This window comes from Octopus sinensis, linkage group LG29, assembly GCF_006345805.1.
Source record: "Octopus sinensis linkage group LG29, ASM634580v1, whole genome shotgun sequence".
Taxonomy (NCBI): domain Eukaryota; kingdom Metazoa; phylum Mollusca; class Cephalopoda; order Octopoda; family Octopodidae; genus Octopus; species Octopus sinensis.
In genome coordinates, this window is record NC_043025.1 from 14,842,900 (window position 1) to 14,867,295 (window position 24,396).

At 40.8% G+C, this 24,396-nt stretch overlaps 1 protein-coding gene across 4 annotated transcripts in view; it reads right to left on the reverse strand.

Annotated features, from left to right (window-relative positions):
* The window catches only part of LOC115226105 (rasGAP-activating-like protein 1), a 170,420-nt gene that overhangs the window by 35,752 nt on the left and 110,272 nt on the right, over positions 1-24,396 (reverse strand). For 3 of the 4 annotated variants that reach the window (XR_005004220.1, XM_029797089.2, XM_036514775.1), the window contains exons 3-8: positions 13,750-13,863; positions 12,427-12,488; positions 10,059-10,194; positions 9,174-9,255; positions 6,948-7,085; positions 2,735-2,832 (exon numbers count right to left, since the gene is read on the reverse strand). Coding sequence is in view for 3 of the 4 variants with exons in the window: in XM_029797089.2 (XP_029652949.1) it covers positions 2,735-2,832; positions 6,948-7,085; positions 9,174-9,255; positions 10,059-10,194; positions 12,427-12,488; positions 13,750-13,863 (630 nt within the window). In the remaining variant the exon portion in view is untranslated. The remainder of the gene's footprint in view (positions 1-2,734; positions 2,833-6,947; positions 7,086-9,173; positions 9,256-10,058; positions 10,195-12,426; positions 12,489-13,749; positions 13,864-24,396) is intronic. The other variant, XM_036514776.1, reaches the window with a different exon arrangement.

Consider the following 24,396-nt stretch of genomic DNA (forward strand, 5'->3'; position numbering starts at 1 on the left):
TGCCGGGTCATAGTGCTAGTGCATGTATATATGTGTATATATATGTGTACATCTATATATATACATCTACACATAAAATACAAAATACAAAGTTATATCTTGATATCGCTAGTGATAACAATACTCAAAATATATAACAGACTGGAATTGTAAGCCTGTCTCTTGTAATTTCGATCAATTGTATCTTGTCGTCCCTCTTGTATAGAAGTGTGGCTACAATCCAGCCTACCTCTACTTCGGGGGGGGGGGGGTATTTTAAATTTTCTTCCGGCACGTCCTACATCCCAGATATAAAGGTAAAAATAAAATATTTCCACTTTGCAAATTCGAGTCGAGTACTCCCTTGCACGCTCCGTTGACTCAAACATTGCTTCTATTGTGGTGAATTTACCGCCTCTGATTAGATATCTTTCATAGTCGCACCAAGACACTTTTCGATGGTGCTTTCCTCTAGGTTAATTCTTTATTACCCACTAGGGGCTACATAGAGGGGACGTTACAAACATTGGGGACATAGAACATCACAATTACATAGATATGAGTAAAAATGAATTATGAAGATGATATATGAAAGCGGTGCCAACGGCCCCATCCGCTAGCACCACTTACCTGTCCTTTTGTTTTCACTGTCACCTGAATGTTCATTCCCAATACGAAGACCATCCATATCCATTCTTACTCCGAAATACTCCTCCATATTTTCCACGAATTCATCGCTCATTCTTGTATCTTTCACCTCCCAATTCTCCCTTTCACACCTCAACACAAACTCATCTATATTCTTCTTTTCCAGCACTGCATATCTGGTCCCATCCATTTCATACCATTTATACTCTTCCATTACCCTTTTAACTTCTTTCTGTTCAGTCATAATATAAATGTTCGGCCTGGGTTCGTTTTCAAACTCTTGTCTGTCTGTATTATTTTTTTCTTTTGTTTTCTTGTTGGAGGGGAGCGGGTGGGTTCACTGTCTGCAGGGATAGGGTGGGTCTCAGAGGGTGTGGGTGGTGTTGGGGTGGATTGGTGTTCTATGTTATTTTCTTTTCCTCGTATTCTTCTCTTCCTCTTATTCCCAGCTTCTTTCCATTTCTGTGAATTCTCTTCTACTGTCTCCTTCTCCTCTGGTTTCTGCTTCTCTCTCTGTGGTTCGGAATCCATTTCTTTCACTGGGGGAGGGCAGAAGGCTCTTATGTGACCCCTCAGGCCACACTTGTAACAACGTGGAGCTCTGCCCTCCACCCACACTCTCATGATCACGTCTCCCAATCTGATGCTTTTCGCCAGGTCCACCAGTACTTCGTTCTCTGCCTGCACGTTCAGTTCCACTGTTACGCCTCTCCAGCCTTCGGTCTTAACCGAGGCATGGAGAATATCCACTTCCTCCTCGTGGCCGCTAATCACAGCTGCCACAATCCACTCAGCCTCAACGTTTGGAGGCACTCCCTCCACCCTTACTCGTGTAATCGTTCTATTTAGATATGTAGGCAAAAGTGTTACCTTCTCGGATTTCACTGCCTTCGCCGCCATCTTCCTTGCTGCATTCTCACTTTTAAACTGTACCACTACAGTACCATACTTTGATCCTCGAGTCAGAAAATTAATTTCCTCCTCTGTTCTTCTCAGCGCCTCCTCTATCCACTCCATGTTTACAACTTCTATCTTCTTCCTTTCGTTTGCGAACACCCTGTATATAATGGTCCTTTTATCATACCATTCTTTTCTCTTGGGTGTTGGTGCTAGTTCGACCTCACCGCTATCCTTTTTCATATATTTCTGGTAACTTGGCAGCTTGGCCAAGTCCACCCCTTTCTCTTCCGCCTTCTTGGTTACACCGGCATAGGTATAACCCAGCTTTTGATCCATCATTCTCACTGCCTGTTCCAGTTCCTCCTCAGACGTAGACAAGTCTGATAGGGAATCAAAGTCCATTTCCTTCTGTCTGACAGACCGAAAACGGCCGCCCGAACAGAAAAAGTGTAACTCGTAGAACCAATGTAACGCGAAACCGCATCAACGACGTTCAAAATTTCCACAACAACAATACTTTTTGTTCTTTTTTCTTTTTTAACCGAATTTTACAGAGCGTAAAAAACCACGACCGACGGTGTGAAAATCTTCTTTTTTCTCTATATTGTATACTTTATAGACAATAGTCTTTTCTTTAATTTAATTTTTTATTATCCATCTGGACTCTTCCATTTCTGCACGCTAATTTTATTCTTAATTTATTCCCATTCACGTGAAACCACTTATTCAAGTTCAAATCATTGATGCAATTCTATACCAAATGCTATTTTTACTTTTGTTATACTTTAGTTTGATTTTAATTATTACTTACTACATATAAGTCAATTGTTATTATTATTATTATTGTTAAAGTGAAAGTATCTGACATAAAATAGAGAAATGTTTTTGTTTCACTTTTAACACGTAATACTGAAATAGTGGAGAAGATATGATATGGCTATGGGCTCGCCCTAGGCAAGAAGGCATGTGTAAGTAAGGCATGTGTAAAATTTGAATGAAATTGGTTGTGTAGTTCTCAAGTTTTTGGGAAGCACACAGACAGACAGACAGACATTCTCAGTTTTATATATATAAAGATATACATATATATATATGTCAGTATTGTCCTCATTTTTTCCATGTTGTGATGCATGCATGTGTATGTATACAGAGAGAGAGAGAGAGAGAGAGAGAGAGAGGGGGGGAGAAAAGCAAAGTAAGGACGTACCCAGCACTTCTGTTTTCCATGTGAGGTGGTCGAGGCATCAGTCTGTACCATTTCTTCACTTTGCAACCATCAGGTAGGTTCCGGAAGTTAATGTTTACCTTTTCATAGATGAACAGGACGCACAGACAGAGAGAGAGAGAGACATACAAGTAGATAAAGGAAAACATTAAATATACACACAGTACACACAGACATTGATAGAAATGGTACGACAACAAAAGAATGAAAGAGACCTCGATTTTATGTAAATAGAGGAATTTATCTGTAAATATAATATGTGACAATTATTTGGTAGCCAAGATAAAACTGCAAGTTTCGGTTGTCGGGGCGAAGAGATTCTGGTGTGGGTTTCCGTCCTGACATCTGAAACTTGCAGTTTTATCATGGCTACCGAATAATTGTCACATATTATATTTACAGATATATAAATATAGGCGCAGGAGTGGCTGTGTGGTAAGTAGCTTGCTTACCAACCACATGGTTCCGGATTCAGTCCCACTGCGTGGCACCTTGGGCAAGTGTCTTCTACTACAGCCTCAGACCGATCAAAACCTTGTGAGTGGATTTGGTAGACGGAAACTGAAAGAAGCCCGTCGTATATATATATATATGTGTGTGTTTGTGTGTCTGTGTTTGTCCCCCTAGCATTGCTTGACAACCAATGCTGGTGTGTTTATGTCCCCGTTACTTAGCAGTTCGGCAAAAGAGACCGATAGAATAAGTACTGGGCTTACAAAAGAATAAGTCCCGGGGTCGAGTTGCTCAATTAAAGGCAGTGCTCCAGCATGGCCGCAGTCAAATGACTGAAACAAGTAAAAGAATAAATGAATAATAACAGATGATGGATAATTGTCAGCTCATTACAGCTGTTTCTGACGCATCTTTTTAATAGAAGAATGTGAACATTACTCCGTTACAAAAAACCGTAAACATCAGACGTGGCTGAAGTCTGTTGAGGCTAATTATGAAATGGAAGAATGACCAACAAAGCTGGTCATTGTGGGCATTACACCTTTTCACAATCTATATTCTTAACCTAAGGTGGCAAGCTGGCAGAAACGTTAGCACGCCAGGCGAAATGCGTAGACGTTTTTCGTCTGCTGTTACGTTCTGAGGTCAATTTCTGCCGAGATCGACTTTGCATTTCATCCTTTAGGAGTCGATAAATAAAGTACCAGTTACGCACTGGGGTCTATGTAATCGACTTAATCCGTTTGTCTGTCCCTGTTTGTCCCTTCTATGTTTAGCCCCTTGTGGGTAGTAAAGAAATATATATTCTTAACCTAACCCCACCCCCTAATTCCCACAACAACCAACTTTGTTGATCATTCTCCCAGTTTAGAATTGGTCCTGACAGACTTCAGCCAGCGCTCTGCTGTATTCTTGAAATATTCTTTTGTTTGTAAAATTACGTTTCCTCTGATGGTAACACTTCTTTGCAATGGAGTAATGTTACTCTTTTATACTCTTTTACTTGTTTCAGTCAGTTGACTGCGGCCATGCTGGAGAACCGCCTTTAGTCGGGCAAATCGACCCCGGGACTTATTCTTTTGTAAACCCAGTACTTATTCTATCGGTCTCTTTTGTCGAACCGCTAAGTATGTATGAGCCAATGAGGGAGACCTCTACATGGTAGCTAGACCTGGTAGAAATAGCAGCCATGGCTCATATATACATACATAAGAGAGTAGGGTGTGATTTAAGGGAGATTTGGCTGCTATTTCTACCAGGTCTAGCTACCATGTAGAAGTCTCCCTCATTGGCTCATACATACATATATACATACATAAGAGAGTAGGGTGTGATTTGAGGGAGATTTGGCTGCAATTTCTACTAGGTCTAGCTACCATGTAGAGGTCTCCCTCATAGGCTCATACATACATATATACATAGATAAGAGAGTAGGGTATGATTTGAGGGAGATCTGACTGCTATTTCTACCAGGTCTAGCTACCATGTAGAGGTCTCCCTCATTGGCTCATACATACATATATACATACATAAGAGAGTAGGGTGTGATTTGAGGGAGATCTGACTGCTATTTCTACCAGGTCTAGCTACCATGTAGAGGTCTCCCTCATTGGCTCATACATACATATATACATACATAAGAGAGTAGGGTGTGATTTGAGGGAGATCTGACTGCTATTTCTACCAGGTCTAGCTACCAGGTAGAGGTCTCCCTCATTGGCTCATACATACATATATACATACATAAGAGAGTAGGGTGTGATTTGAGGGAGATCTGACTGCTATTTCTACCAGGTCTAGCTACCATGTAGAGGTCTCCCTCATTGGCTCATACATACATATATACATACATAAGAGAGTAGGGTGTGATTTGAGGGAGATTTGGCTGCTATTTCTACCAGGTCTAGCTACCATGTTGAGGTCTCCCTCATTGGCTCATATATACATATATACATACATAAGAGAGTCGGGTGTGATTTGAGGGAGATTTGCCTGCTATTTCTACTAGGTCTAGCTACCATGTAGAGGTCTCCCTCATTGGCTCATACATACATATATACATACATAAGAGAGTAGGGTGTGATTTGAGGGAGATTTGCCTGCTATTTCTACTAGGTCTAGCTACCATGTAGAGGTCTCCCTCATTGGCTCATACATACATATATACATACATAAGAGAGTAGGGTGTGATTTGAGGGAGATTTGCCTGCTATTTCTACTAGGTCTAGCTACCATGTAGAGGTCTCCCTCATTGGCTCATTCATACATACACTGAACCGCAAAAGAAACATAAGACGTGTGTGACTGGGAAATATGTTTTAATTTCATAATGTCAAGGATAAATTTTGATAAATCTGATAAAGTCAATTTCTTGGATGCACTTTGACCACAGTCTATGGGTCCTCGGCGGAATTTGAACTCAGAACGTAACGTCAGACGAAATATCGCTAAGCATTTTGCCTGGCGCGCTAACGTTTCTACCACCATACCCTCACTCTACCATCCAAGGTGGGAACACAGTCCCAGCTCTCATCAGAGAAGACTTTCGACCCCCATTGTTGATGCTGCCAGTGTTGGTGCCATGCAGCCCACTGAAGTCATGCCTGGTGGTGGCGGGCAGTGAGGGCAGGGCTTCGAGCAGGACAATGGCAATGCAGGTTGTTGGCGGCCAGTTGATGTCGTACTGTGTCATCACTGATGGGTCACTGTCCAGTGTCAATGGTCTCGCGAGCTGTCACACTGGCTGGTGTGAAGTGATCATGGAAGTGTTGCAGGTGGATGAAGTGGTGGTCACCCGGAGGTACCCTCTGTGGGCATGGTCTACAGTGCTGTTGGTGTTTTGGTGTTGTTGTATCGCTGTTGCAGGCGATAGATGGTGCTAACATGGAGATTGTAAGCATTCGCAGCAACCAGGTCATGCTGTCCTGTTTGCAATCGGCCAATAGCTTGTTCTCTCTGTGCTACTGACAGTTGGGTCATTCCTGATGTGTCCAAATTACGAATGCCAAGAATGTGGTTCAAGATGATTTCTATCCCCATAACCTCCTCAAGATGCACGTGCATTTCGGGTTTCATGACAATTGTTTGCGACTGCCACCCATGGCATTCAACACAGCTGGGTTTTGGCATCTTGTTTCAGGGAAAGTTGAAAGGTTTCCTGCAATTTGGGTCTCAACCATAAACCAGAATGTCTTGGAATATTTACACTTACATACCTGAAATGAATTTTCAGAATTTATCATATAAAAATGACATTTGAAAATATCATGTTTCTTTTGCAGTTCAGTGTATATCTTTATATATAAAATTGAAGTTGTGTGTGTGAGACCCTGTCTCCTCCGATTTAGATTCCTAACTACTCCCACATTTTGCGGTGCAGTTTAACCAAAAGCGGGTATCTTATAGTCGTCATTCATATCAAGCCCTTCTGTGTATTAGCGCGTGTCTACGATGAGTCTACGATTTAAAAAAAAATTTATCATCATTTTTCCGCATTTTTAATGATTTTTGCTCGGGTTATATAAGGGAAGTAACTTTCTAAAAATGGTTATATAGTTATTTCCCTTACAAACCCGAGCAATGCCGGGCGATACTGCTAGTACGTACATAAGACAGTAGGGTGTGATTTGAGGGGGATTTGGCTGCTATTTCTACCAGGTAATGTGAATGTACTCTAATACCTTATGAACCCTTTATTCATTCTGGCCCTCAAATTGCCAACCCTTGGTTCACTGTTACTTACCTCACCAAGAAAATCATTGCTGCTCACTCTATCCCAGTCCCACAGTTTCACTTCAATAACAGTCTTTGGAGGACAGGACAATGGCATGTTGAACTCGAATGTCTCGTACCAACTGGGGAACCTGGTCTTCTTCTGTGTCTGATGTTGGGAGGTGGTGGTGATGGTGGTGGTGGTGGTTGAAGTTATGGTGATGACAGTTTGAAGTCATGTGTGGAAATGGAGGGGGAGTGGCGGAAAATGAAAGAAAAAAAGAACAAGTAAATTAACAAATATAAAAAAAAACAAAGCATTTGTAACATCGTTAGTTAAGACATCTTTATATATAAAAGTAAGGTTGTGTGTCTGTCTCCTCCGATTTAGATTCCTAACTACTCCCACATTTTGCAGTGCAGTTTAACCAAAAGCGGGTATCTTATAGTCGTGATTCATATCGAGCCCTTCTGGGTATTAGCGCGCGTCTATGATGTGTCTACGATTTAAAAAAAAATTTACCATCATTTTTTCCATTTTAATGCATATTTTTTTAAAAAATGTCTACGATGAGTCAACGATTCAAAAAAAAATTTACCATAATTTTTTTTCCATTTTTAATGCATTTTTTTGCTATTTTTTGGCTATAACTCTCTAAAAATGCTTTATACTTATTTCCCTTACAAACCCGAGCAACGCCGGGCGATACTGCTAGTCTTAAATAAAAATATTGAAGACTATAAACTCCATCATTATATTTACAGTAAGTATATCTACCCTGTGTTTCAGTCAGTTTGGTCTCCAGCCATCATCACTCTCTCTCTCTTTTACTCTTTTACTTGTTTCAGTCATTTGGCTGCGGCCATGCTGGAGCACCACCTTTAGTCGAGCAAATCGACCCCGGGACTTATTCTTTTTTTGTAAGCCCAGTACTTATTCTATCGTTCTCTTTTGCCGAACCGCTAAGTGACAGGGACATAAACACACCAGCATCGGTTGTCAAGCAATGCTAGGGGGACAAACACAGACACACAAACATACACATGCATATATACATATATATACATATAAGACGGGCTTCTTTTCAGTTTCCATCCACCAAATCCACTCACAAGGCTTTTGTTGGCCCAAGGCTATAGTAGAAGGCACTTGCCCAAGGTGCCACACAGTGGGACTGAACCTGGAACCATGTGGTTGGTAAACAAGCTACTTACCACACAGCCACTCCTGCGCCTATAAAAGAATAAAACATCAGGTGTTTTATTCTGAAGGAAATTTGTGCTTTCAGACGAGATTTCATCTCAGGGTCGTTATCAATTTTAAATTAGAATTGTTTTTTCTCACAGGTTGAGACTCCTAAGAATCTGTCTCAGAAAACTGATATAAAACCCATTCGAATGTAACATTGGGGTTATTTACATAAATTCTTTAAATTGCTTCAGCTTTAAAGCTGTGGCCATGCTGGGGCATTGCCACTGAATGAAAATTTCTCAGATAAACAGAGTGATATGATGGCCAGAATCTGATTAATGCCACAGAGGAGGGAGATGACAATTGGAGTCTTATGAATCATGATATGTATACACACACACACACACATACACACACACACTCACACACACATACAGAAAGGCATAGATAATGTACACATACATATATAGGCGTAGGAGTGGCTGGGTGGTAAGTAGCTTGCTTACCAACCACATGGTTCCGGGTTCAGTCCCACTGCGTGGCACCTTGGGCAAGCGTCTTCTACTATAGCCGCGGGCCGACCAAAGCCTTGTGAGTGGATTTGGTAGATGGAAACTGAAAGAAGCACATCGTGAATATGTATATATATATGTGTGTGCGTGTTTGTCCCCCTAGCATTGCTTGACAACCGATGCTGGTGTGTTTATGTCCCCGTCACTTAGCGGTTCGGCAAAAGAGACCGATAGAATAAGTACTGGGCTTACAAGGAATAAGTCCCGGGGTCGAGTTGCTCGACTAAAGGCGGTGCTCTAGCATGGCCGCAGTCAAATGACTGAAACAAGTAAAAGAGAAAGTAAAAGAGAAATACATACAGCCATGCGTGTGTGTGTGTGCATGCGTGTGTGTGTGCATGCGTGTGTGTGTGCATGCGTGTGTGTGTGCATGCGTGTGTGTGTGCATGCGTGTGTGTGTGCATGCGTGTGTGTGTGCATGCGTGTGTGTGTGCATGCGTGTGTGTGTGCATGCGTGCCAGGCATTTCTAAGATAGATATAGGTGTGTCTTACCGATGTGGTTTTACTCTGTTCCAGGAAGGAAACAGTTACAAATGGATCCGAACTCCCAAACATATCCTTTGGTGCCAAATCCCTGAAATGGAAAGACAGCAACACATGAGAATCACTTGACTGAGTGGAACTGTGTGTGTGTGTGTATATATATATGTAACTGTGTATGTATATGTATGGGTATCGGTCCTTCTCTCTCTCTCTCCCACTGTGTGTGTGTATATATATATATATGGGAGCACTCCATCGGTTACGACGACGAGAGTCCCAGCTGATACGATCAACGGAACAGCTTGCTCGTGAAATTAACCTGCAAATGGCTGAGCATTCCACAGACACGTGTACCCTTAACATAGTTCGCAAGGAAATTCAGCGTGACACAAAGTGTGACAAGCCCTCACATATATATATATATAATATATATATATATATATATATATATATATACATGAAAGGTGGACTCTATGATGCATTTGTGTGAACTGCCATGCTACATGTCAGTGAAACATGGGCCATGACTGCTGAGGACATGCATAGGTTTGAAAGAAAGGAAGCTAGTATGATCCGCTGGATGTATGATGTCAGTGTTCATACATGACAGAGTGTGAGCACCCTGAGAGAAAAGTTGGACATAAGAAGCATCAGATGTGGTGGTGGTGGTGTTGATGGTGATAATGATGGTAGTGGTGGTGATGGTGGAGGTGTTGTTGTTGGTTGTAGTGATGATGATGATGATGATGTCATTGTTGATTATGATGATGATGATGATGACAAAATGTATAAAGGAAAAACCAAAAAGAGAGAAAACAAGCCCAAATGCCCTGCACCCCTCCTGCTCCCTCCCCGCCCCTGCCAATTGCCCTGCCCCTAGGGGCTTGTTCTCACCTTGCCTCCATCACAGTCACTCGGAGTGTATTCTCTTGTCTCACAACGTCTCGGATTTTCTCGATCTCGATCAGGATCTCCCCCTGGATTTCAGCAGCTTTGTTCACTTTGGTGAGTGGCAGCCACATCTCTGTAGCTAAAATGAGCAGAAGAGAGTACCAGGTGTAGCAAGGAGTACAACGATAAAAGAGTACAACAGTAAAAGAGTACATTGGGGGTGTCACAAGAATTTATAAGATCTAAAGAGAATGAGAAATTCTTTTATGGAACTGGATCTCAAAGCACATAAAAGCTATCAATAAATAATATAGGTGCAGGAGTGGCTGTGTGGTAAGTAGCTTGCTAACCAACCACATGGTTCCGGGTTCAGTCCCACTGCGTGGCATCTTGGGCAAGTGTCTTCTGCTATAGCCCCGGGCCGACCAATGCCTTGTGAGTGGATTTGGTAGACGGAAACTGAAAGAAGCCTGTCGTATATATGTATATATATACATGCATGTGTGTGTTTGTGTGTCTGTGTTTGTCCCCCTAGCATTGCTTGACAACTGATGCTGGTGTGTTTACGTCCCCATCACTTAGCGGTTCGGCAAAAAGAGACCGATAGAATAAGTACTGGGCTTACAAAAAGAATAAGTCCCGGGGTCAAGTTGCTTGACTAAAGGCGGTGCTCCAGCATGGCTGCAGTCAAATGACTGAAACAAGTAAAAGAGTAGAAGAGTAAAAGAATAATAATAATCCTTTCTACTAAAGGCACAAGGCCTGAAATTTTTTGGGAAGAGGCTATTCAGTTACATCAATCCCAATGTTTCACTGGTACTTAATTTATCAACCCCGAAAGGATGAAAGGCAAAGTTGACCTTGGTAGAATTTGAACTCAGAACCTAAAGACAGAGAAAATGCCACTAAATATTTCACCAGGTGTGCTAACAATTCTGCCAGCTCACCACCTTCTTTAAAAAGTTGCCAGCAGGTGGCTACGCGAGTCAAGCCTGTATCCCTCCCTCGGATATTAGCCAAGTGCTCTAACCATTAAGCCAAATGGCCCCCTGAAACCTTAATAATAATAATAATGATGATGATGATAATGATAACCTTTAGGAGGGACAAACAAGAGTGCCCAATAATCGACGTAGCAGTGCCAGGAGATCAATATATTATCATGAAAGAAAGAGAAAGGTTGACAAATATGGAGAGCTGAGAATTGAGATTGCTAAGATGTGAGAGCTACGAACATAAAGGTTATCCCTGTTGTCATCGGAGCATTCGGTTCAATTCCACCCAATCTGAAGAAACATCGGAAAACCTTAGAAATACAATATACTCTTTTACTTGTTTCAGTCATTTGACTGCGGCCATGCTGGAGCACCGCCTTTAATCGAGCAACTCAACCCCGGGACTTATTCTTTTGTAAGCCCAGTACTTATTCTATTGGTCTCTTTTGCTGAACCGCTAAGTGACGGGGACATAAACACACCAGCATCGGTTGTCAAGCAATGCTAGGGGGACAAACACAGACACACAAACATATATATATATATATATATATATATACATATAGGTGACGGGCTTCTTTCACTTTCCGTCTACCAAATCCACTCACAAGGCATTGGTCGACCCGAGGCTATAGCAGAAGACACTTGCCCAAGATGCCACGCAGTGGGACTGAACCTGGAACCATGTGGTTGGTAAACAAGCTACTTACCACACAGCCACTCCTGCGCCTATAATCTAGATGAATTTCAAAGGGCGGCATTGCTTGAAACTGCAGGCATATTGCATAAAGTACTGACTGTCTGGGGTCCTTGTTGTGACTTGACAAGCAGTATAAACCCCCGATAGACACAATGTCTTTAACCCTTTTGTTACCATATTTCTGCTGAGATGCTCTGTGTTTCTTTCAATTACTTTAAATATAACAAAGAATTTAGTAAAATAACTTAGTTATCATTAAGCTGGTGTTAGGAACATAAATTGTGACTAAGGTTTGGTGGAAGGTTTTAATTCAGAACTTTTGAAAACAAGACATTAATACTACAGAGCCAGAACCGGTTTTGGCCGGGTTGGTAACGAAAGGGTTAATCAACATCATGATATTGGATACTGTGCGACGTCTATAATAATGATGATGATGGTGATGATGATGATGGATTCTGATACATCAAAGATGATGTATGAGTGTCCAGTTTTGGCTAAACAACCTGCACAGATGATCTGTTTAGAGGGATCAAATGTTTGAGCTGTACATGAGCTCTCTCTGGCCCTTTTGTGCTATTTCTGTTTCTATATACCAAAAGCTTCTTCTTTGAGGGACATTTGGCTGCTATTAACTGATTTCTGAAGATAAATGTTGAGTATTACAACAGCTTACCTTTCCTTCCGGTTGCTATGGCATCTCTGGAAAGGGTTACTTTTCCAATAATATCATCTTCCCTGTTAGTAAAAGAAAAGATGTGTACATAAACACATACATATACATATATATATATATATATATATATACACACCCACACATACCATCATCAACATCGCATATATACATATGCATTCATACATAAGTATAAACATATACTTTTATTTTTATACATACATATATATATATATACATCATCATCATTTAATGTCCATTTTCCATGCTAGCATGGGTTGGACGGTTCCACCGGGGTCCGGAAAACCAGGAGGCTGCACCAGGCTCCAGTCTGATCTGGCAGTGTTTCTAAAATTGGATGCCCTTCCTAATGCCAACCACTCCGTGAGTGTAGTGTGTGTATTTTACGTGCCACCGGCACAGGGGCCAGAGGAGTCTGGCAACAGCCACGATCTGTTGGTGCTTTTTACGTTCCACCGGCACGGACCCCACTCAAGGCGGTACTGGCATCGGCCATGTACAGATGGTGCTTTTTACTTGCCACTGGCACGGGTATCACAACTACAATTTGCATTTGATTTTTATTTTGATGTTGATGTACTTGACTCAATAGGTCTCCTCAAGAACAGCGGGTCACCCTACAATCCAAGGTAAACATAGCAGGCCATCCTGCGAGCCATGAACTTACTTCATTTGTCGAGTCTTCACAGTCACAACATATCTCCAGAGGTCTCGGTCTTTTGTCATAGCCTCTGTGGGGCCCAATGTTCGAAGGTCATGCTTCACTACCTCATATATATACATACATGAGATATGCATTGTTGAAGTTTTGTAGTACTCTTATTCCAAGAACACATGCTTAGATTTTATGTATCTTGCATGAAAAGTGGATGTATTTGCACTTCCAAAGGGGCTCTGTCCTGTGTTATAAACCCCATTAGGGGGTGGGGTTCAAATAACATTCTAAGATGGTGAAATTTTGTAAATCGTCTTTATTTGGTACCTAGTAGTTATGTCGTAATTTTCATTGAAATTGGAGGTATTTGAAATTTCCCAGGGGTTGTTTGCCCCCCTTTAAGCCCCCTAATCGCAATGGAAAGTAAATTTTATGTAGCTCATCGTCTTTCTCGTAAAATTTTACATGAGAACACATACTTTGTTTTTATGACTCTTCTAGTCTCTTTCATCCCATAGACGTACAGACACACAGACATTGAGCTTTATTAAATGGATATAACATTTTTGTGCTACGGGAAGAACAGAAGCAGGCAGCAGCAACTGAAATGTTCTCCTCGAATGGTAGAGTAGAGAAGATGTGTCACTCACCCCAGTCGGTCCTCATCGTAGACATACAGGTTCAAATCATAGAAGTCACTGTGCAAATGCATCTTGTACTCCTCACCCCAGAATGGACACAACGTTTTATAGACGGTGGCTGTCCTGTAAGAGAAAGAAAGAAAGAAAGAAAGATGGGTGACTAAGTCGGTTGTTGTGTGTGTGTATATATATATATAAAATAATTTTTTGGGGAAGCACTCTGTCGGTTACGACGACGAGGGTTCCGGTTGATCCAAATCAACGGAACAGCCTGCTCGTGAAATTAACGTGTAAGTGGCTGAGCACTCCACAGACACGTGTACCCTTAACGTAGTTCTCGGGGATATTCAGTGTGACACAGAGAGTGACAAGGCCGGCCCTTTGAAATACAGGTACAACAAAAACAGGAAGTAAGAGTGAGAGAAAGTTGTGGTGAAAGAGTACAGCAGGGATCACCACCATCCCCTGCCGGATCCTCGAGGAGCTTTAGGTGTTTTCGCTCAATAAACACTCACAACGCCTGGTCTGGGAATCGAAACCGCGATCCTATGACCGCAAGTCCGCTGCCCTAACCACTGGGCCATTGCGCTTCATATAAAATAATATTGGGGAATGATTCCAAACTTACAGGGAAAAATTCAATTTAGTGATACTTAATCAAATTTCACAATATATAATCTTTATATATAAAACTAAAGTTGTGTGTGTGAGAGTCTGTCTCCTCCGATTTAGATTCCTAACTACTCCCACATTTTGCGGTGCAGTTTAACCAAAAGCGGGTATCTTATAGTCGTGATTCATATCGAGCCCTTCTGGGTATTAGCGCGCGTCTATGATGTGTCTACGATTTAAAAAAAAATTTACCATCATTTTTCCGCATTTTTAATGATTTTTGCTCGGGTTATATAAGGGAAGTAACTCTCTAAAAATGGTTATATAGTTATTTCCCTTACAAACCCGAGCAACGCCGGGTGATACTGCTAGTATATGTATATAAATTAGAGAAGAACCACCATTAAGCCATTCAACAATGGTTTACTAAATCATAGAAAAAAATTAAAGCTACGACAAAACAATTACCTAAAATAAATGCAGTACTAAATAATAAATAAATAGTTTATAATTTGTAAATAGACTACGCGTGTTTCGTGGCTATATTTTCAAATTGCTAACAAAAAAAAAAAAGAAATCAAATAAAATCAATTTGATTTTATTGTTTTATTGATTATATATATATATATATATATATATATATATATATATATATATATATATATATATATATATATATATCATCATCATCATCGTTTAGCGTCCGCTTTCCATGCTAGCATGGGTTGGATGGTTCAACTGGGGTCTGGGAAGCCAGAAGGCTGCACCAAGCCCTGTCTGATCTGGTAATGTTTCTACGGCTGGATGCCCTTCCTAACGCCAACCACTCTGTGAGTTTAGTGGGTGCTTTTTACGTGCCACCGACACAAGTGCCAGAGGAGGCTGGCAAATGGCCATGATTGGATGGTGCTTTTTACATATCACCCTCACAGGGGCCAGTCGGGGTGGTGCTGGCAACGGCCATGATTCGGATGGCTCTCTTATGTACCACCGGCACTGGTATCACAGCTGCAATTTCTATTGATGTTGATCGATATATATATATATATATACACACAAAGTTTTGGTCAGTTGGCATCCTAACTACACTACCTCATGTTCCTGAGATTCATATCTACATCTTTATCTGTATATTTACCTTCCCTAAGATGTTACTAATTGATCTGAGAACTTTATATTATTGGAAAACCTATATGAAATTAGCTGAAGATTACTTGACATCTTAAATCTGCTGTAATATTTACAGCCTTTAATAAAATGTTGTAGTATGAAACAATTGTACTAAATTACCAGATTCATTCTTGTTGCTTATTTTTTTATTATAATCACCCCGCATATTTTTATGGGTAACCCCATAAAAATTCTGGTGCATCTAAATTCATTTGAATCTAAATTGTTGCTGAACTTATATATATATATATATACACAGGGGTTGGACAAAATAATGGAAACACCTAGCATCATAAGTTTGAAATATCTATAAAACCGTCAAAAGCTTGTTTATTTTTATGCTTTTTGACTTATTATTAGCATTGCTTAATATGTTTTGCTAAAATTGCCATTTCTTTTCAGATATCATCAGAAAAGGTAATTAAAATTCATTAAAATGACAAATTTATCAGATTTTCAAAGAGGCCGTTATCTGTGTTATTGTGTATTCTTCACCAAACTCAGAACCCTCAATACGTTTGGATCTGGAGTCTGTACTTGAAGTGAATCTTATTCCCATGGAACTTGGATGACATGATGAGCAATCAGTCATTTACTTGTGAATGGATGGATGATTCGTTCCTCTGTATGAAACCTTGAGCAAGTCTTTTACTTTAGCGTCAGGCCAGCTAAAGCCTTGAGAGTGGATTTGGTAGATGGAAACTGAAAGAAGCCTGTTGTGTATATGTGTGTGTGTGTGTGTGTGTGTATGTAAAGGATAAAAGAGTCAAAAGGAAGAGTAAGTACAGTTAGGCAGCTTTTTAATGATCATTACAAATGTTTTGATACAAATAGATCTACAGGATTTAAAGTTAGATTTAAATTAAATTAAATTATAATAATATAATGAAATTATTGTCTACAGTGCTCAGGTGCACCACAACTTGTCTGAAAGTGTGTATAAAGCATATGCAGTAATGTAGAAATGTCTGGAAAGCGAACAGTGTATGAGTCAGATACATGCTTGTGTGTGTATGGAGGGAAGAGAAAATCAGGTGTAGTGTTGGCGAATCTCAGGAAGCATGGAAGTTTTGAAGGATGCAGTGCTCCGACAACTAACAACTGATGCCAGCAGTTTGTTCCATGCTTCAGCAATTCTTAGCATGAAAAAATGTTTCCGAAAGTCATGGGAGCTGTGTTGTATTCTGACTTTGTAAATATGTCCATGGGTGTTAGACGGGTGGAGTTTGAAAAGGTGCTCAGAGTTATTGTTTGTAAGATGGTTAATAATTTTATGGGTGTCTACCAAGTCAGCTGCCAGACGTCGGAGTTTCAATGTGTCCATGTCCAGGGAAGTAAGGCGTTCAGAATATGGCAAATGCCTGATGGAGGGTATTCTTATGTAATGATTTACCTGTATAAGAAGATCCATACATATCTTCTCAGGTGATAATTAATTGCTGTCTCTCTAAGTAAATCTAGATTCTTATGCTATAATATCCATGACTCTTTTACTTTTTATTTTCACACGCAAGGAATACCTAAGACTAGAATTGGTAGCATACTATAATAATGCTACTGGCTATTTGGGAATTCTAAGGGTGAATGGGCTCTATTTGTACTCTTATACGCTCTTAACAGAACACACTTTCAACTATATATATGCATGTATATGTACAGGGTGCATAAAGTATTTGAGGACAAAGGTTTTTGGGGGTCATTGCTGCATTTTGTGCTAACTCTGTATAATCTTTGGTCAGAAAATAGTAATGGCAGACCCTCAGCTTACTCAAGAAATGAAGAGGCATGCTCTTACTGTGGTTATAAAGGCTGAGCATAGCAATTTAGAAATATCTTGATTTTTAAAAGTTGCCAGATCTTTCGTCTACAAAGTTTGTAAGGAGTTAGAGACTGAAGATGGAAATGTATCACCAGTATCAAAGCATAAAAAGCATTCTAAATGCTCTGAAGTCTTAAGAACACCTGAATTTATCCAACAAGTTCAACAGACTATTGATTACAATCTCAGAAAGTCCTTGAGGTCAATTGTGAAAGATCTTCATGTGTCAGAAGGAACAGTCAGAAATGTTGTCCACAAAGACATCAGATATAAGTCTTATATGATGAGGCAAGGTCAATTTGTCAGAAAAAGCAAAAGAAAATCACTACATCAGATCTAAAAGGCTCTTAAACAAACTGAAAAATCCAGCAGAAGAAGATTTGATTTGGTTTTTCTCAAACGAGAAAATCTTTGACCAAGATCAAAAAGTTAACAGAAGAAATGACAGACAGGTTATGTGCAGACCTTTCTGAAGTACAAAATGCATACAAAATTTCCTGCAACTGTCATGGTTTTACGAGTTGTCAGCAATGAAGGACATGTGATGCCTCCTTACTTCTTCCCACAAGGACTTAGAGTTAACTCTGCTACCTACATTGAGATCCTGGAAATAATTGCTAAGCCCTGGATAGACGGTGTATGCAGTGGAAGGCCATATGTGTTTCAGTAAGACTCTGCACTATCACACATGGCTCTAGTAACACAAGAATGGATGGTTGAAAGTTTTCATGATCACACAACCCCTAACATTTGGCCTCCTAATTCCCCAGATCTTAATCCATGTGGAGCATTGTTGAGAGAGAGGTCAATGAACATGCCCATAACACCAAAGATTCTTTGAAAGCTGCCATAGTCAGAGTAATGTCCAAAATGAACCAGGATCACTTGATTCGAGAATGTAGATCTCATATAGAAGCAGTTGTTGAAGCTGAAGGTGGCTTTATTGAATAACATTTTAGAAAAGAAGGTTTATTTCTATCCTCAAAGCATTTTCTGATAAATAAGGTTATTATCTGTTATTATATATCTGTTTTTTTTTTTATAAACATAAATCTGTCCTCAAATATCTTACACACCCTGTATATATATCTATGTGTGTGTATGTCTTTGTGTTTGTCCCTCCATCATCACTTGATAACTGTTGTTGGTGTGTTCACGTCCCCATAACTTAGCAGTTCAACAAAGAGAAACTGATGGAATATGTACTAGGCTTCAAAAAACAATCCTGGGGTCAATTTGTTTCACTAAAACCCTTGAAGGCAGTGCTCCAGCATGGCTGCATTCTGATGACAGTAAAACATTATATACATATACATCCCCCTAAAAAGTGGGTTGGTCATGGCTGGAAAGTCTTTGGTTTGGCCTCAGCTTAATAGGGACTGACAGCAATAACAAAACGAATTCAAGAAGGGGGGGGAAGCCTCTTAGAGGTCTCCTGTGCAATTAGAAATAGCAGTCAAACTGCCTTCAAATCAATTTCAACCCTCATAAAATAGGGAAGAACACAGCTGACATTATGTTTGGACTCCTCAGATAGGATGGTCATGGATGGCTGCAATGCTTCTGATAGCTCTGTTGGGTCTGGTCTGACCTAGGGCTAAACAGCAACTCCTAGTAAGGGAGCAGCTCCTTTGTGGTATGGTCAACTGATCTGCTAGAAACAGCAGCCAAATGACTCTAAAACTGAAACACTATTTTGAAGGAAGAGAAGGAAGCACTGGGAATATATTTTGTAAGATAGGGAAAAGAGACAGGAGGGCCATGGATGGAAAGTTGTTGATGAGACCTTGAGAAGCTTTCTTGATCACCCCCCCCCCGGATCTTTCATCCCCAGATCAACTTACCCTTAACAATGTTCTCACCCTCACTGACAATTAGGGTGGAGAGAAGGAGAGGAAGAAGCAACAATTGAGACCCCCCCACCTCTACTGCCCTTCCCCCTACTAATCAGACCACTGCCCCTCCCACACCAGATGCATGTTCCTCCACTCCTCTGACCATCACACACCTGCCTCCCCATTTCAAATGTTATCCCCTCATTATCTAATCACTGCCCTGCCCTCCCCGCTAGATACCCTCAGCCCATTGTACCCCCCACCAATAATAACCTTCACCCACCCACGCCCACCACCAGATTACCATCTCTCCCCCTATTCCCCCCCTCCATTTCACTGTTTCCCCCCTCATCAGATCACTGCAATCATCCACCCCCTCCCTCACTTCAGGTCACTGCTCCCCCCACTGCTGCCAATATCCTTCCACCCTCCACCCACACACCCAATACAGCCCCCCACCCTGCTCCCAGTACCCCCTGCTCCTGGTGCTGCAGCAACCATAAACACAGGAAGTTGCCTGGCCAGTGTCAGAAACACATGTGGTAACACCCCCCCATCCGCATATATGTTATGTATGTATATACACTCACCCACCCAACGGCTACCCCCCCCCGGGTGGTGAAGGGATGGGTACGGGGGGGGAAGGTGGAGACAGTAGGGAAAGGGTTTAAAGAGGGAATAACAGTACCCTCTCGTTCCCCACCCCACCCCAACCTGCTCCTTGTCCTAAATTCCTCCACAGTCACTCTACAAGCCATCACCACCACTACCACCACCACCGTCACCACCACCACCACCATGTTCTTTCTGTTGGAGTTCTGGGGTGATTGATGTATCTGTGTGTGTGTGTGTGTGTGTGTGTGTGTGTGTGTGTGTGTGTGTGGTGTGTGTGTGTGTGTGTCTGTCTGTCTGTCTGTGTATGTATGTGCCTGTGTGTGTTTGCGCGTGTGCAAGTATATATATATATATATATACACATACATACTGACAAGCATGTGTGTGTGTGTGTTTGTGTGCACTTACACATGTGCATGTGTGTGTATACACCCATCTGTGCATGCATGTGTGTGTGTGTTTTATGAGAAGACAACCAACCCCACAAAACACATTTTCTCTTTTTCTGGCTCCAAACGAATTAGAAAAAGTATTTTGTAATGGGAAGTTGGCATGGGTGGAGGTACGTATTTGTTGTTTAATAAAACACACATTGAGACAAACTGCACTTTCAGGATTTATTTGGAATGATCCAACTCTGTCAAACTAAGATTCCATTATTTATACGTACATACATACATACATACATACATACATATACTCTTTTACTTGTTTCAGTCATTTGACTGTGGCCGTGCTGGAGCACTGCCTTTAGTCGAGCAAATCGACTCCGGGTCTTATTCTTTGTAAGCCCAGTACTTATTCTATTGGTCTCTTGCCGAACCGCTAAGTGACAGGGACGTAAACACACCAGCATCGGTTGTCAAGCAATGTTGAGGGACAAACACAGACACACACACATGATGCCATGATAGATCATTAGCTCCTACACACATTTTTCCTCTCCTTGTTTCTCCTTGTTTTTTTTATGTGAATCTTTCTGTGTAGGCTCGAAACGTAAAAGACTTGTTTTAGTTCTATTCCTGAGCGTCATACTAATACATTGTTTGTTTGTACTCCACCTGCCTTCGTCTATTTTCTTAAACCTTCCCGTTATATATATATATATATATATATATACATATAAACGACAGCCTTCTTTCAGTTTCCGTCTACCAAATCCACTCACAAGGCATTGGTCGGCCCGGGGCTATAGAAGAAGACACTTGCCCAAGATGCCACGCAGTGGGACTGAACCCGGAACCATGTGGTTGGTTAGCAAGCTACTTACCACACAGCCACTCCTGCTGTGTATGTATATATACATATATATATATATATATATATATATATATTGGTAAAAACAGTAAGATAACAAAAGAAAGAAAGAGACCCCAATATTATGTAAATAGAAGAAATTTATCTGTAAAATAATATGTGACAATTATTCAATAGCCAAGATAAAACTCTGAGTTTCAAATGCCGAGGTGGAAATCCACACCACCATCTCTTCAGTAATCCGGCCATCTGAAAAATGCTATCTTAATTTTAATTATTTTAATTAGCGGTCATTTGAATTAGCGCTTTTGTATAAGTAGTGGACTATAACACAGTAATTTCCCTTTGTATAATGGTCTTTTTTCATAGCATTTTTCAGATGACCAGATAACCAAAGAGATGGTGTGGTGGATTTCCACCTCAGCATCCGAAACTCAGAGTTTTATATTGGCTACCAAATAATTGTCACATATATTATATATATATATATATATCACCGTGATCACCTTGACCGACCAGACTATCAGATGTTGCTACACATCGCTGGTCACAATGCGCTTCACATTGCTTTAGCCTTCAAATGACGCCACCCCGCTGGCTAAGCGAGCAGGTCAACAGAAGAAAGAATGAGAGAAAGTTGTGGCAAAAGAGTACAGCAGGGATCGCCACCACCCCCTGCAGGGGCCTCGTGGAGCTTTAGGTGTTTTCGCTCAATAAACACTCACAACGCCCGATCTGGGAATCAAAACCGCAATCCTACAACCGCGAGTCCGCTGCCCTAACCACTGGGCCATTGTGCCTCCACTTTAAAGAATGAAAGTCAAAGCTGACCTCAGCAGAATTCGAACTCAGAATGTAAAGACGGACGAAATGACGCTAAGCATTTGTCCGGCGTGCAAACGATTCCGCTAATTAGTCGCCTTATATATGTATACTAGCAGAATTGCCTGGCGATGCTCGGGGCTGAATTGCTTGAAAGTACTGTTAATGATTGCACTGAATTATGATGATTATTCAGGTAAATATTGATATAAGTTTACGGTGGGAGATAAGGACTTAATGATCAAACGTGTGCCATTGCATTGTTTTGGGGGAACCAAATTTCTGATGATCATTATAGGGGCACCAACTTTAAGTTTGAGAATGTGTGGTGGTAGTCCGGGGTGCTCAAAGGAATTGAGTACCTCTATTGGATAGTTGATGACGTCCTCTGGGTCAGGAGTTGTATCGATAGACTGATATACATAGACTTCCCCAGGAATGAGTTTTAGCATTTCATCATTAATATGGTGAACTGTTTTATTCCTCGGGGCCAGAATAGCCCTTTGGCCAATCCGATCCATATTCTAATAATTAGCTTGTAGATCTGGGAACACTGCATCTCTGAGATCAGAAGGCGTTTTAACAATGGTACAAATGGAATTGATGGCAATATTACCATTTTCATCCCCTGGTATTTTGCCTTCGCCAAGTGCAAGGAGGGTGTGAGGAAATGCTGCTGATGTGATATTACGTCGCATATGAGCACGCATATTGGTGTGAAGTTTGAGAGTCTTCACCAGTGGCCACAATGTAGATGACTTAAGACACGCACTTACTGCATCAGCTGTAGTCCCTTTGGGAATAACGGGAAGTGTTTGTCGGAAGTCCCCTGAAAGAAGAAGTGTTATGCCTCCCATGGGAGGTGAAGAGTGTTTGATGTCTCTGAGAGATCTATCTAGTGCCTCAAGAGCACATCTGTGGGCCATCGTGCATTCATCCCAAACGATAAGCTTGCATCGTCTGAAGACTTCTGCCTGATCGGAGCTGTTACTGATGTTGCAAGTTGGTGTCTCAGTCTTCGCTAAGTCAATCGGGAGCTTGAAAGTGGAGTGAGCTGTCCTGCCGCCTAGCAACAAAGTAGCCGCAATTCCAGATGATTCCACAGCTAGGGCAATGCCTTGTGTTCGCCTAATCTCAGCCAATATTAATTTGTTGACAAAAGTTTTCCCAGTGCCCCCAGGAGCGTCCAGGAAAAAAATCCTCCCAGTTTTGTGTTCTGGAAGGAGCTTTGGCTCATTGTCAGCTATGTACTCGGCAAGCTCATCAACATTAAAACATGTCTCACACAGCAAATGTGAAGACAGAGTGTTTGTGCCTTCCCGGTTTGTTGAAGGTAGGCCATAGACCGGCAAGGCACTACCGCCCATATCAAGTACAGTATCTTCGAACGTAGTTTGTTACCACACAGCCACACCTGCCCTTATGCATGTGTGTGTGTGTGTGTGTGTGTGTGTGCATGTGTGTGTATGGGTAGATATATTATGCATGTATATATGTGTATATATATATGTGTACATATTACATGTACATCTATATATATACATCTACACATAAAATACAAAATACAAAGTTATATCTTGATATCGCTAGTGATAACAATGCTCAAAATATATAACAGACTGGAATTGTAGGGCCGTCTCTTGCAATTTCGATCAATTGGATCTTGTATAGTAGTGTACGGCTGCAGCGAAATTCAATTTTGGACTTTCTTCTATGGAAGGCATTTTAACAAAAATGCTTCCGTAAAGACGGTGAAAATATTGTCAATTTCCCCAAACAGGGACACAATTCAATTTTTAAACAATAACCAAAGCCCCTTCTCCAAAAGGGGGAGGGTTACAGTTTACAATTATTTAACAAATGCAACACAACAACGTTTCCCTGGCGAGGAACCAACAAACGTGATTACAATAGTCAAACAGTAATAATAATAACAACAAACCTTTTTAATTTATCCCCATTTATGTGAAACCACTTATTCAAGTTCAAGTCAATGATGCAATTTTATACGAATTGCTAATACACATACACATAATAAGGGTGAAAAATTGAATATTAATTTGATTAATATGAATTGAAAACCAGTGGTGTAGCATATAAGACCATAGCGGATCTTCCTCTAGCAAAAACGATGACTACTATTAATGGCTCATCCCTGTCACACACACACACACACACACACACGCACACACACACACCTTAGCTTACAATTTTCTTTCAACAATTGACACTGTCATATATGTATATGTTTGCGTGTCTATGTGTGTAAAGAGGAAGTGGGAGTAATAGGCGGAGTGAAGCCTTTGAAGTGAGATAGGGAAATCATAAAATATTGAGTTTTCTCGAATTTTTGCTTAATTGGGGGTCAAATTGAAAGAAATTTATATGCGATGACCGAATGGAATGTACTTGGAAAAATCCTAGGTAAACTCTAATTGAAGAAATTGTGCGAGGAGTAAATCGTTATGTATTTATTTGTTTCTGTTTGCTCTGTATTTTTTTTTAGTAGTGGTTTAAGGTACACTT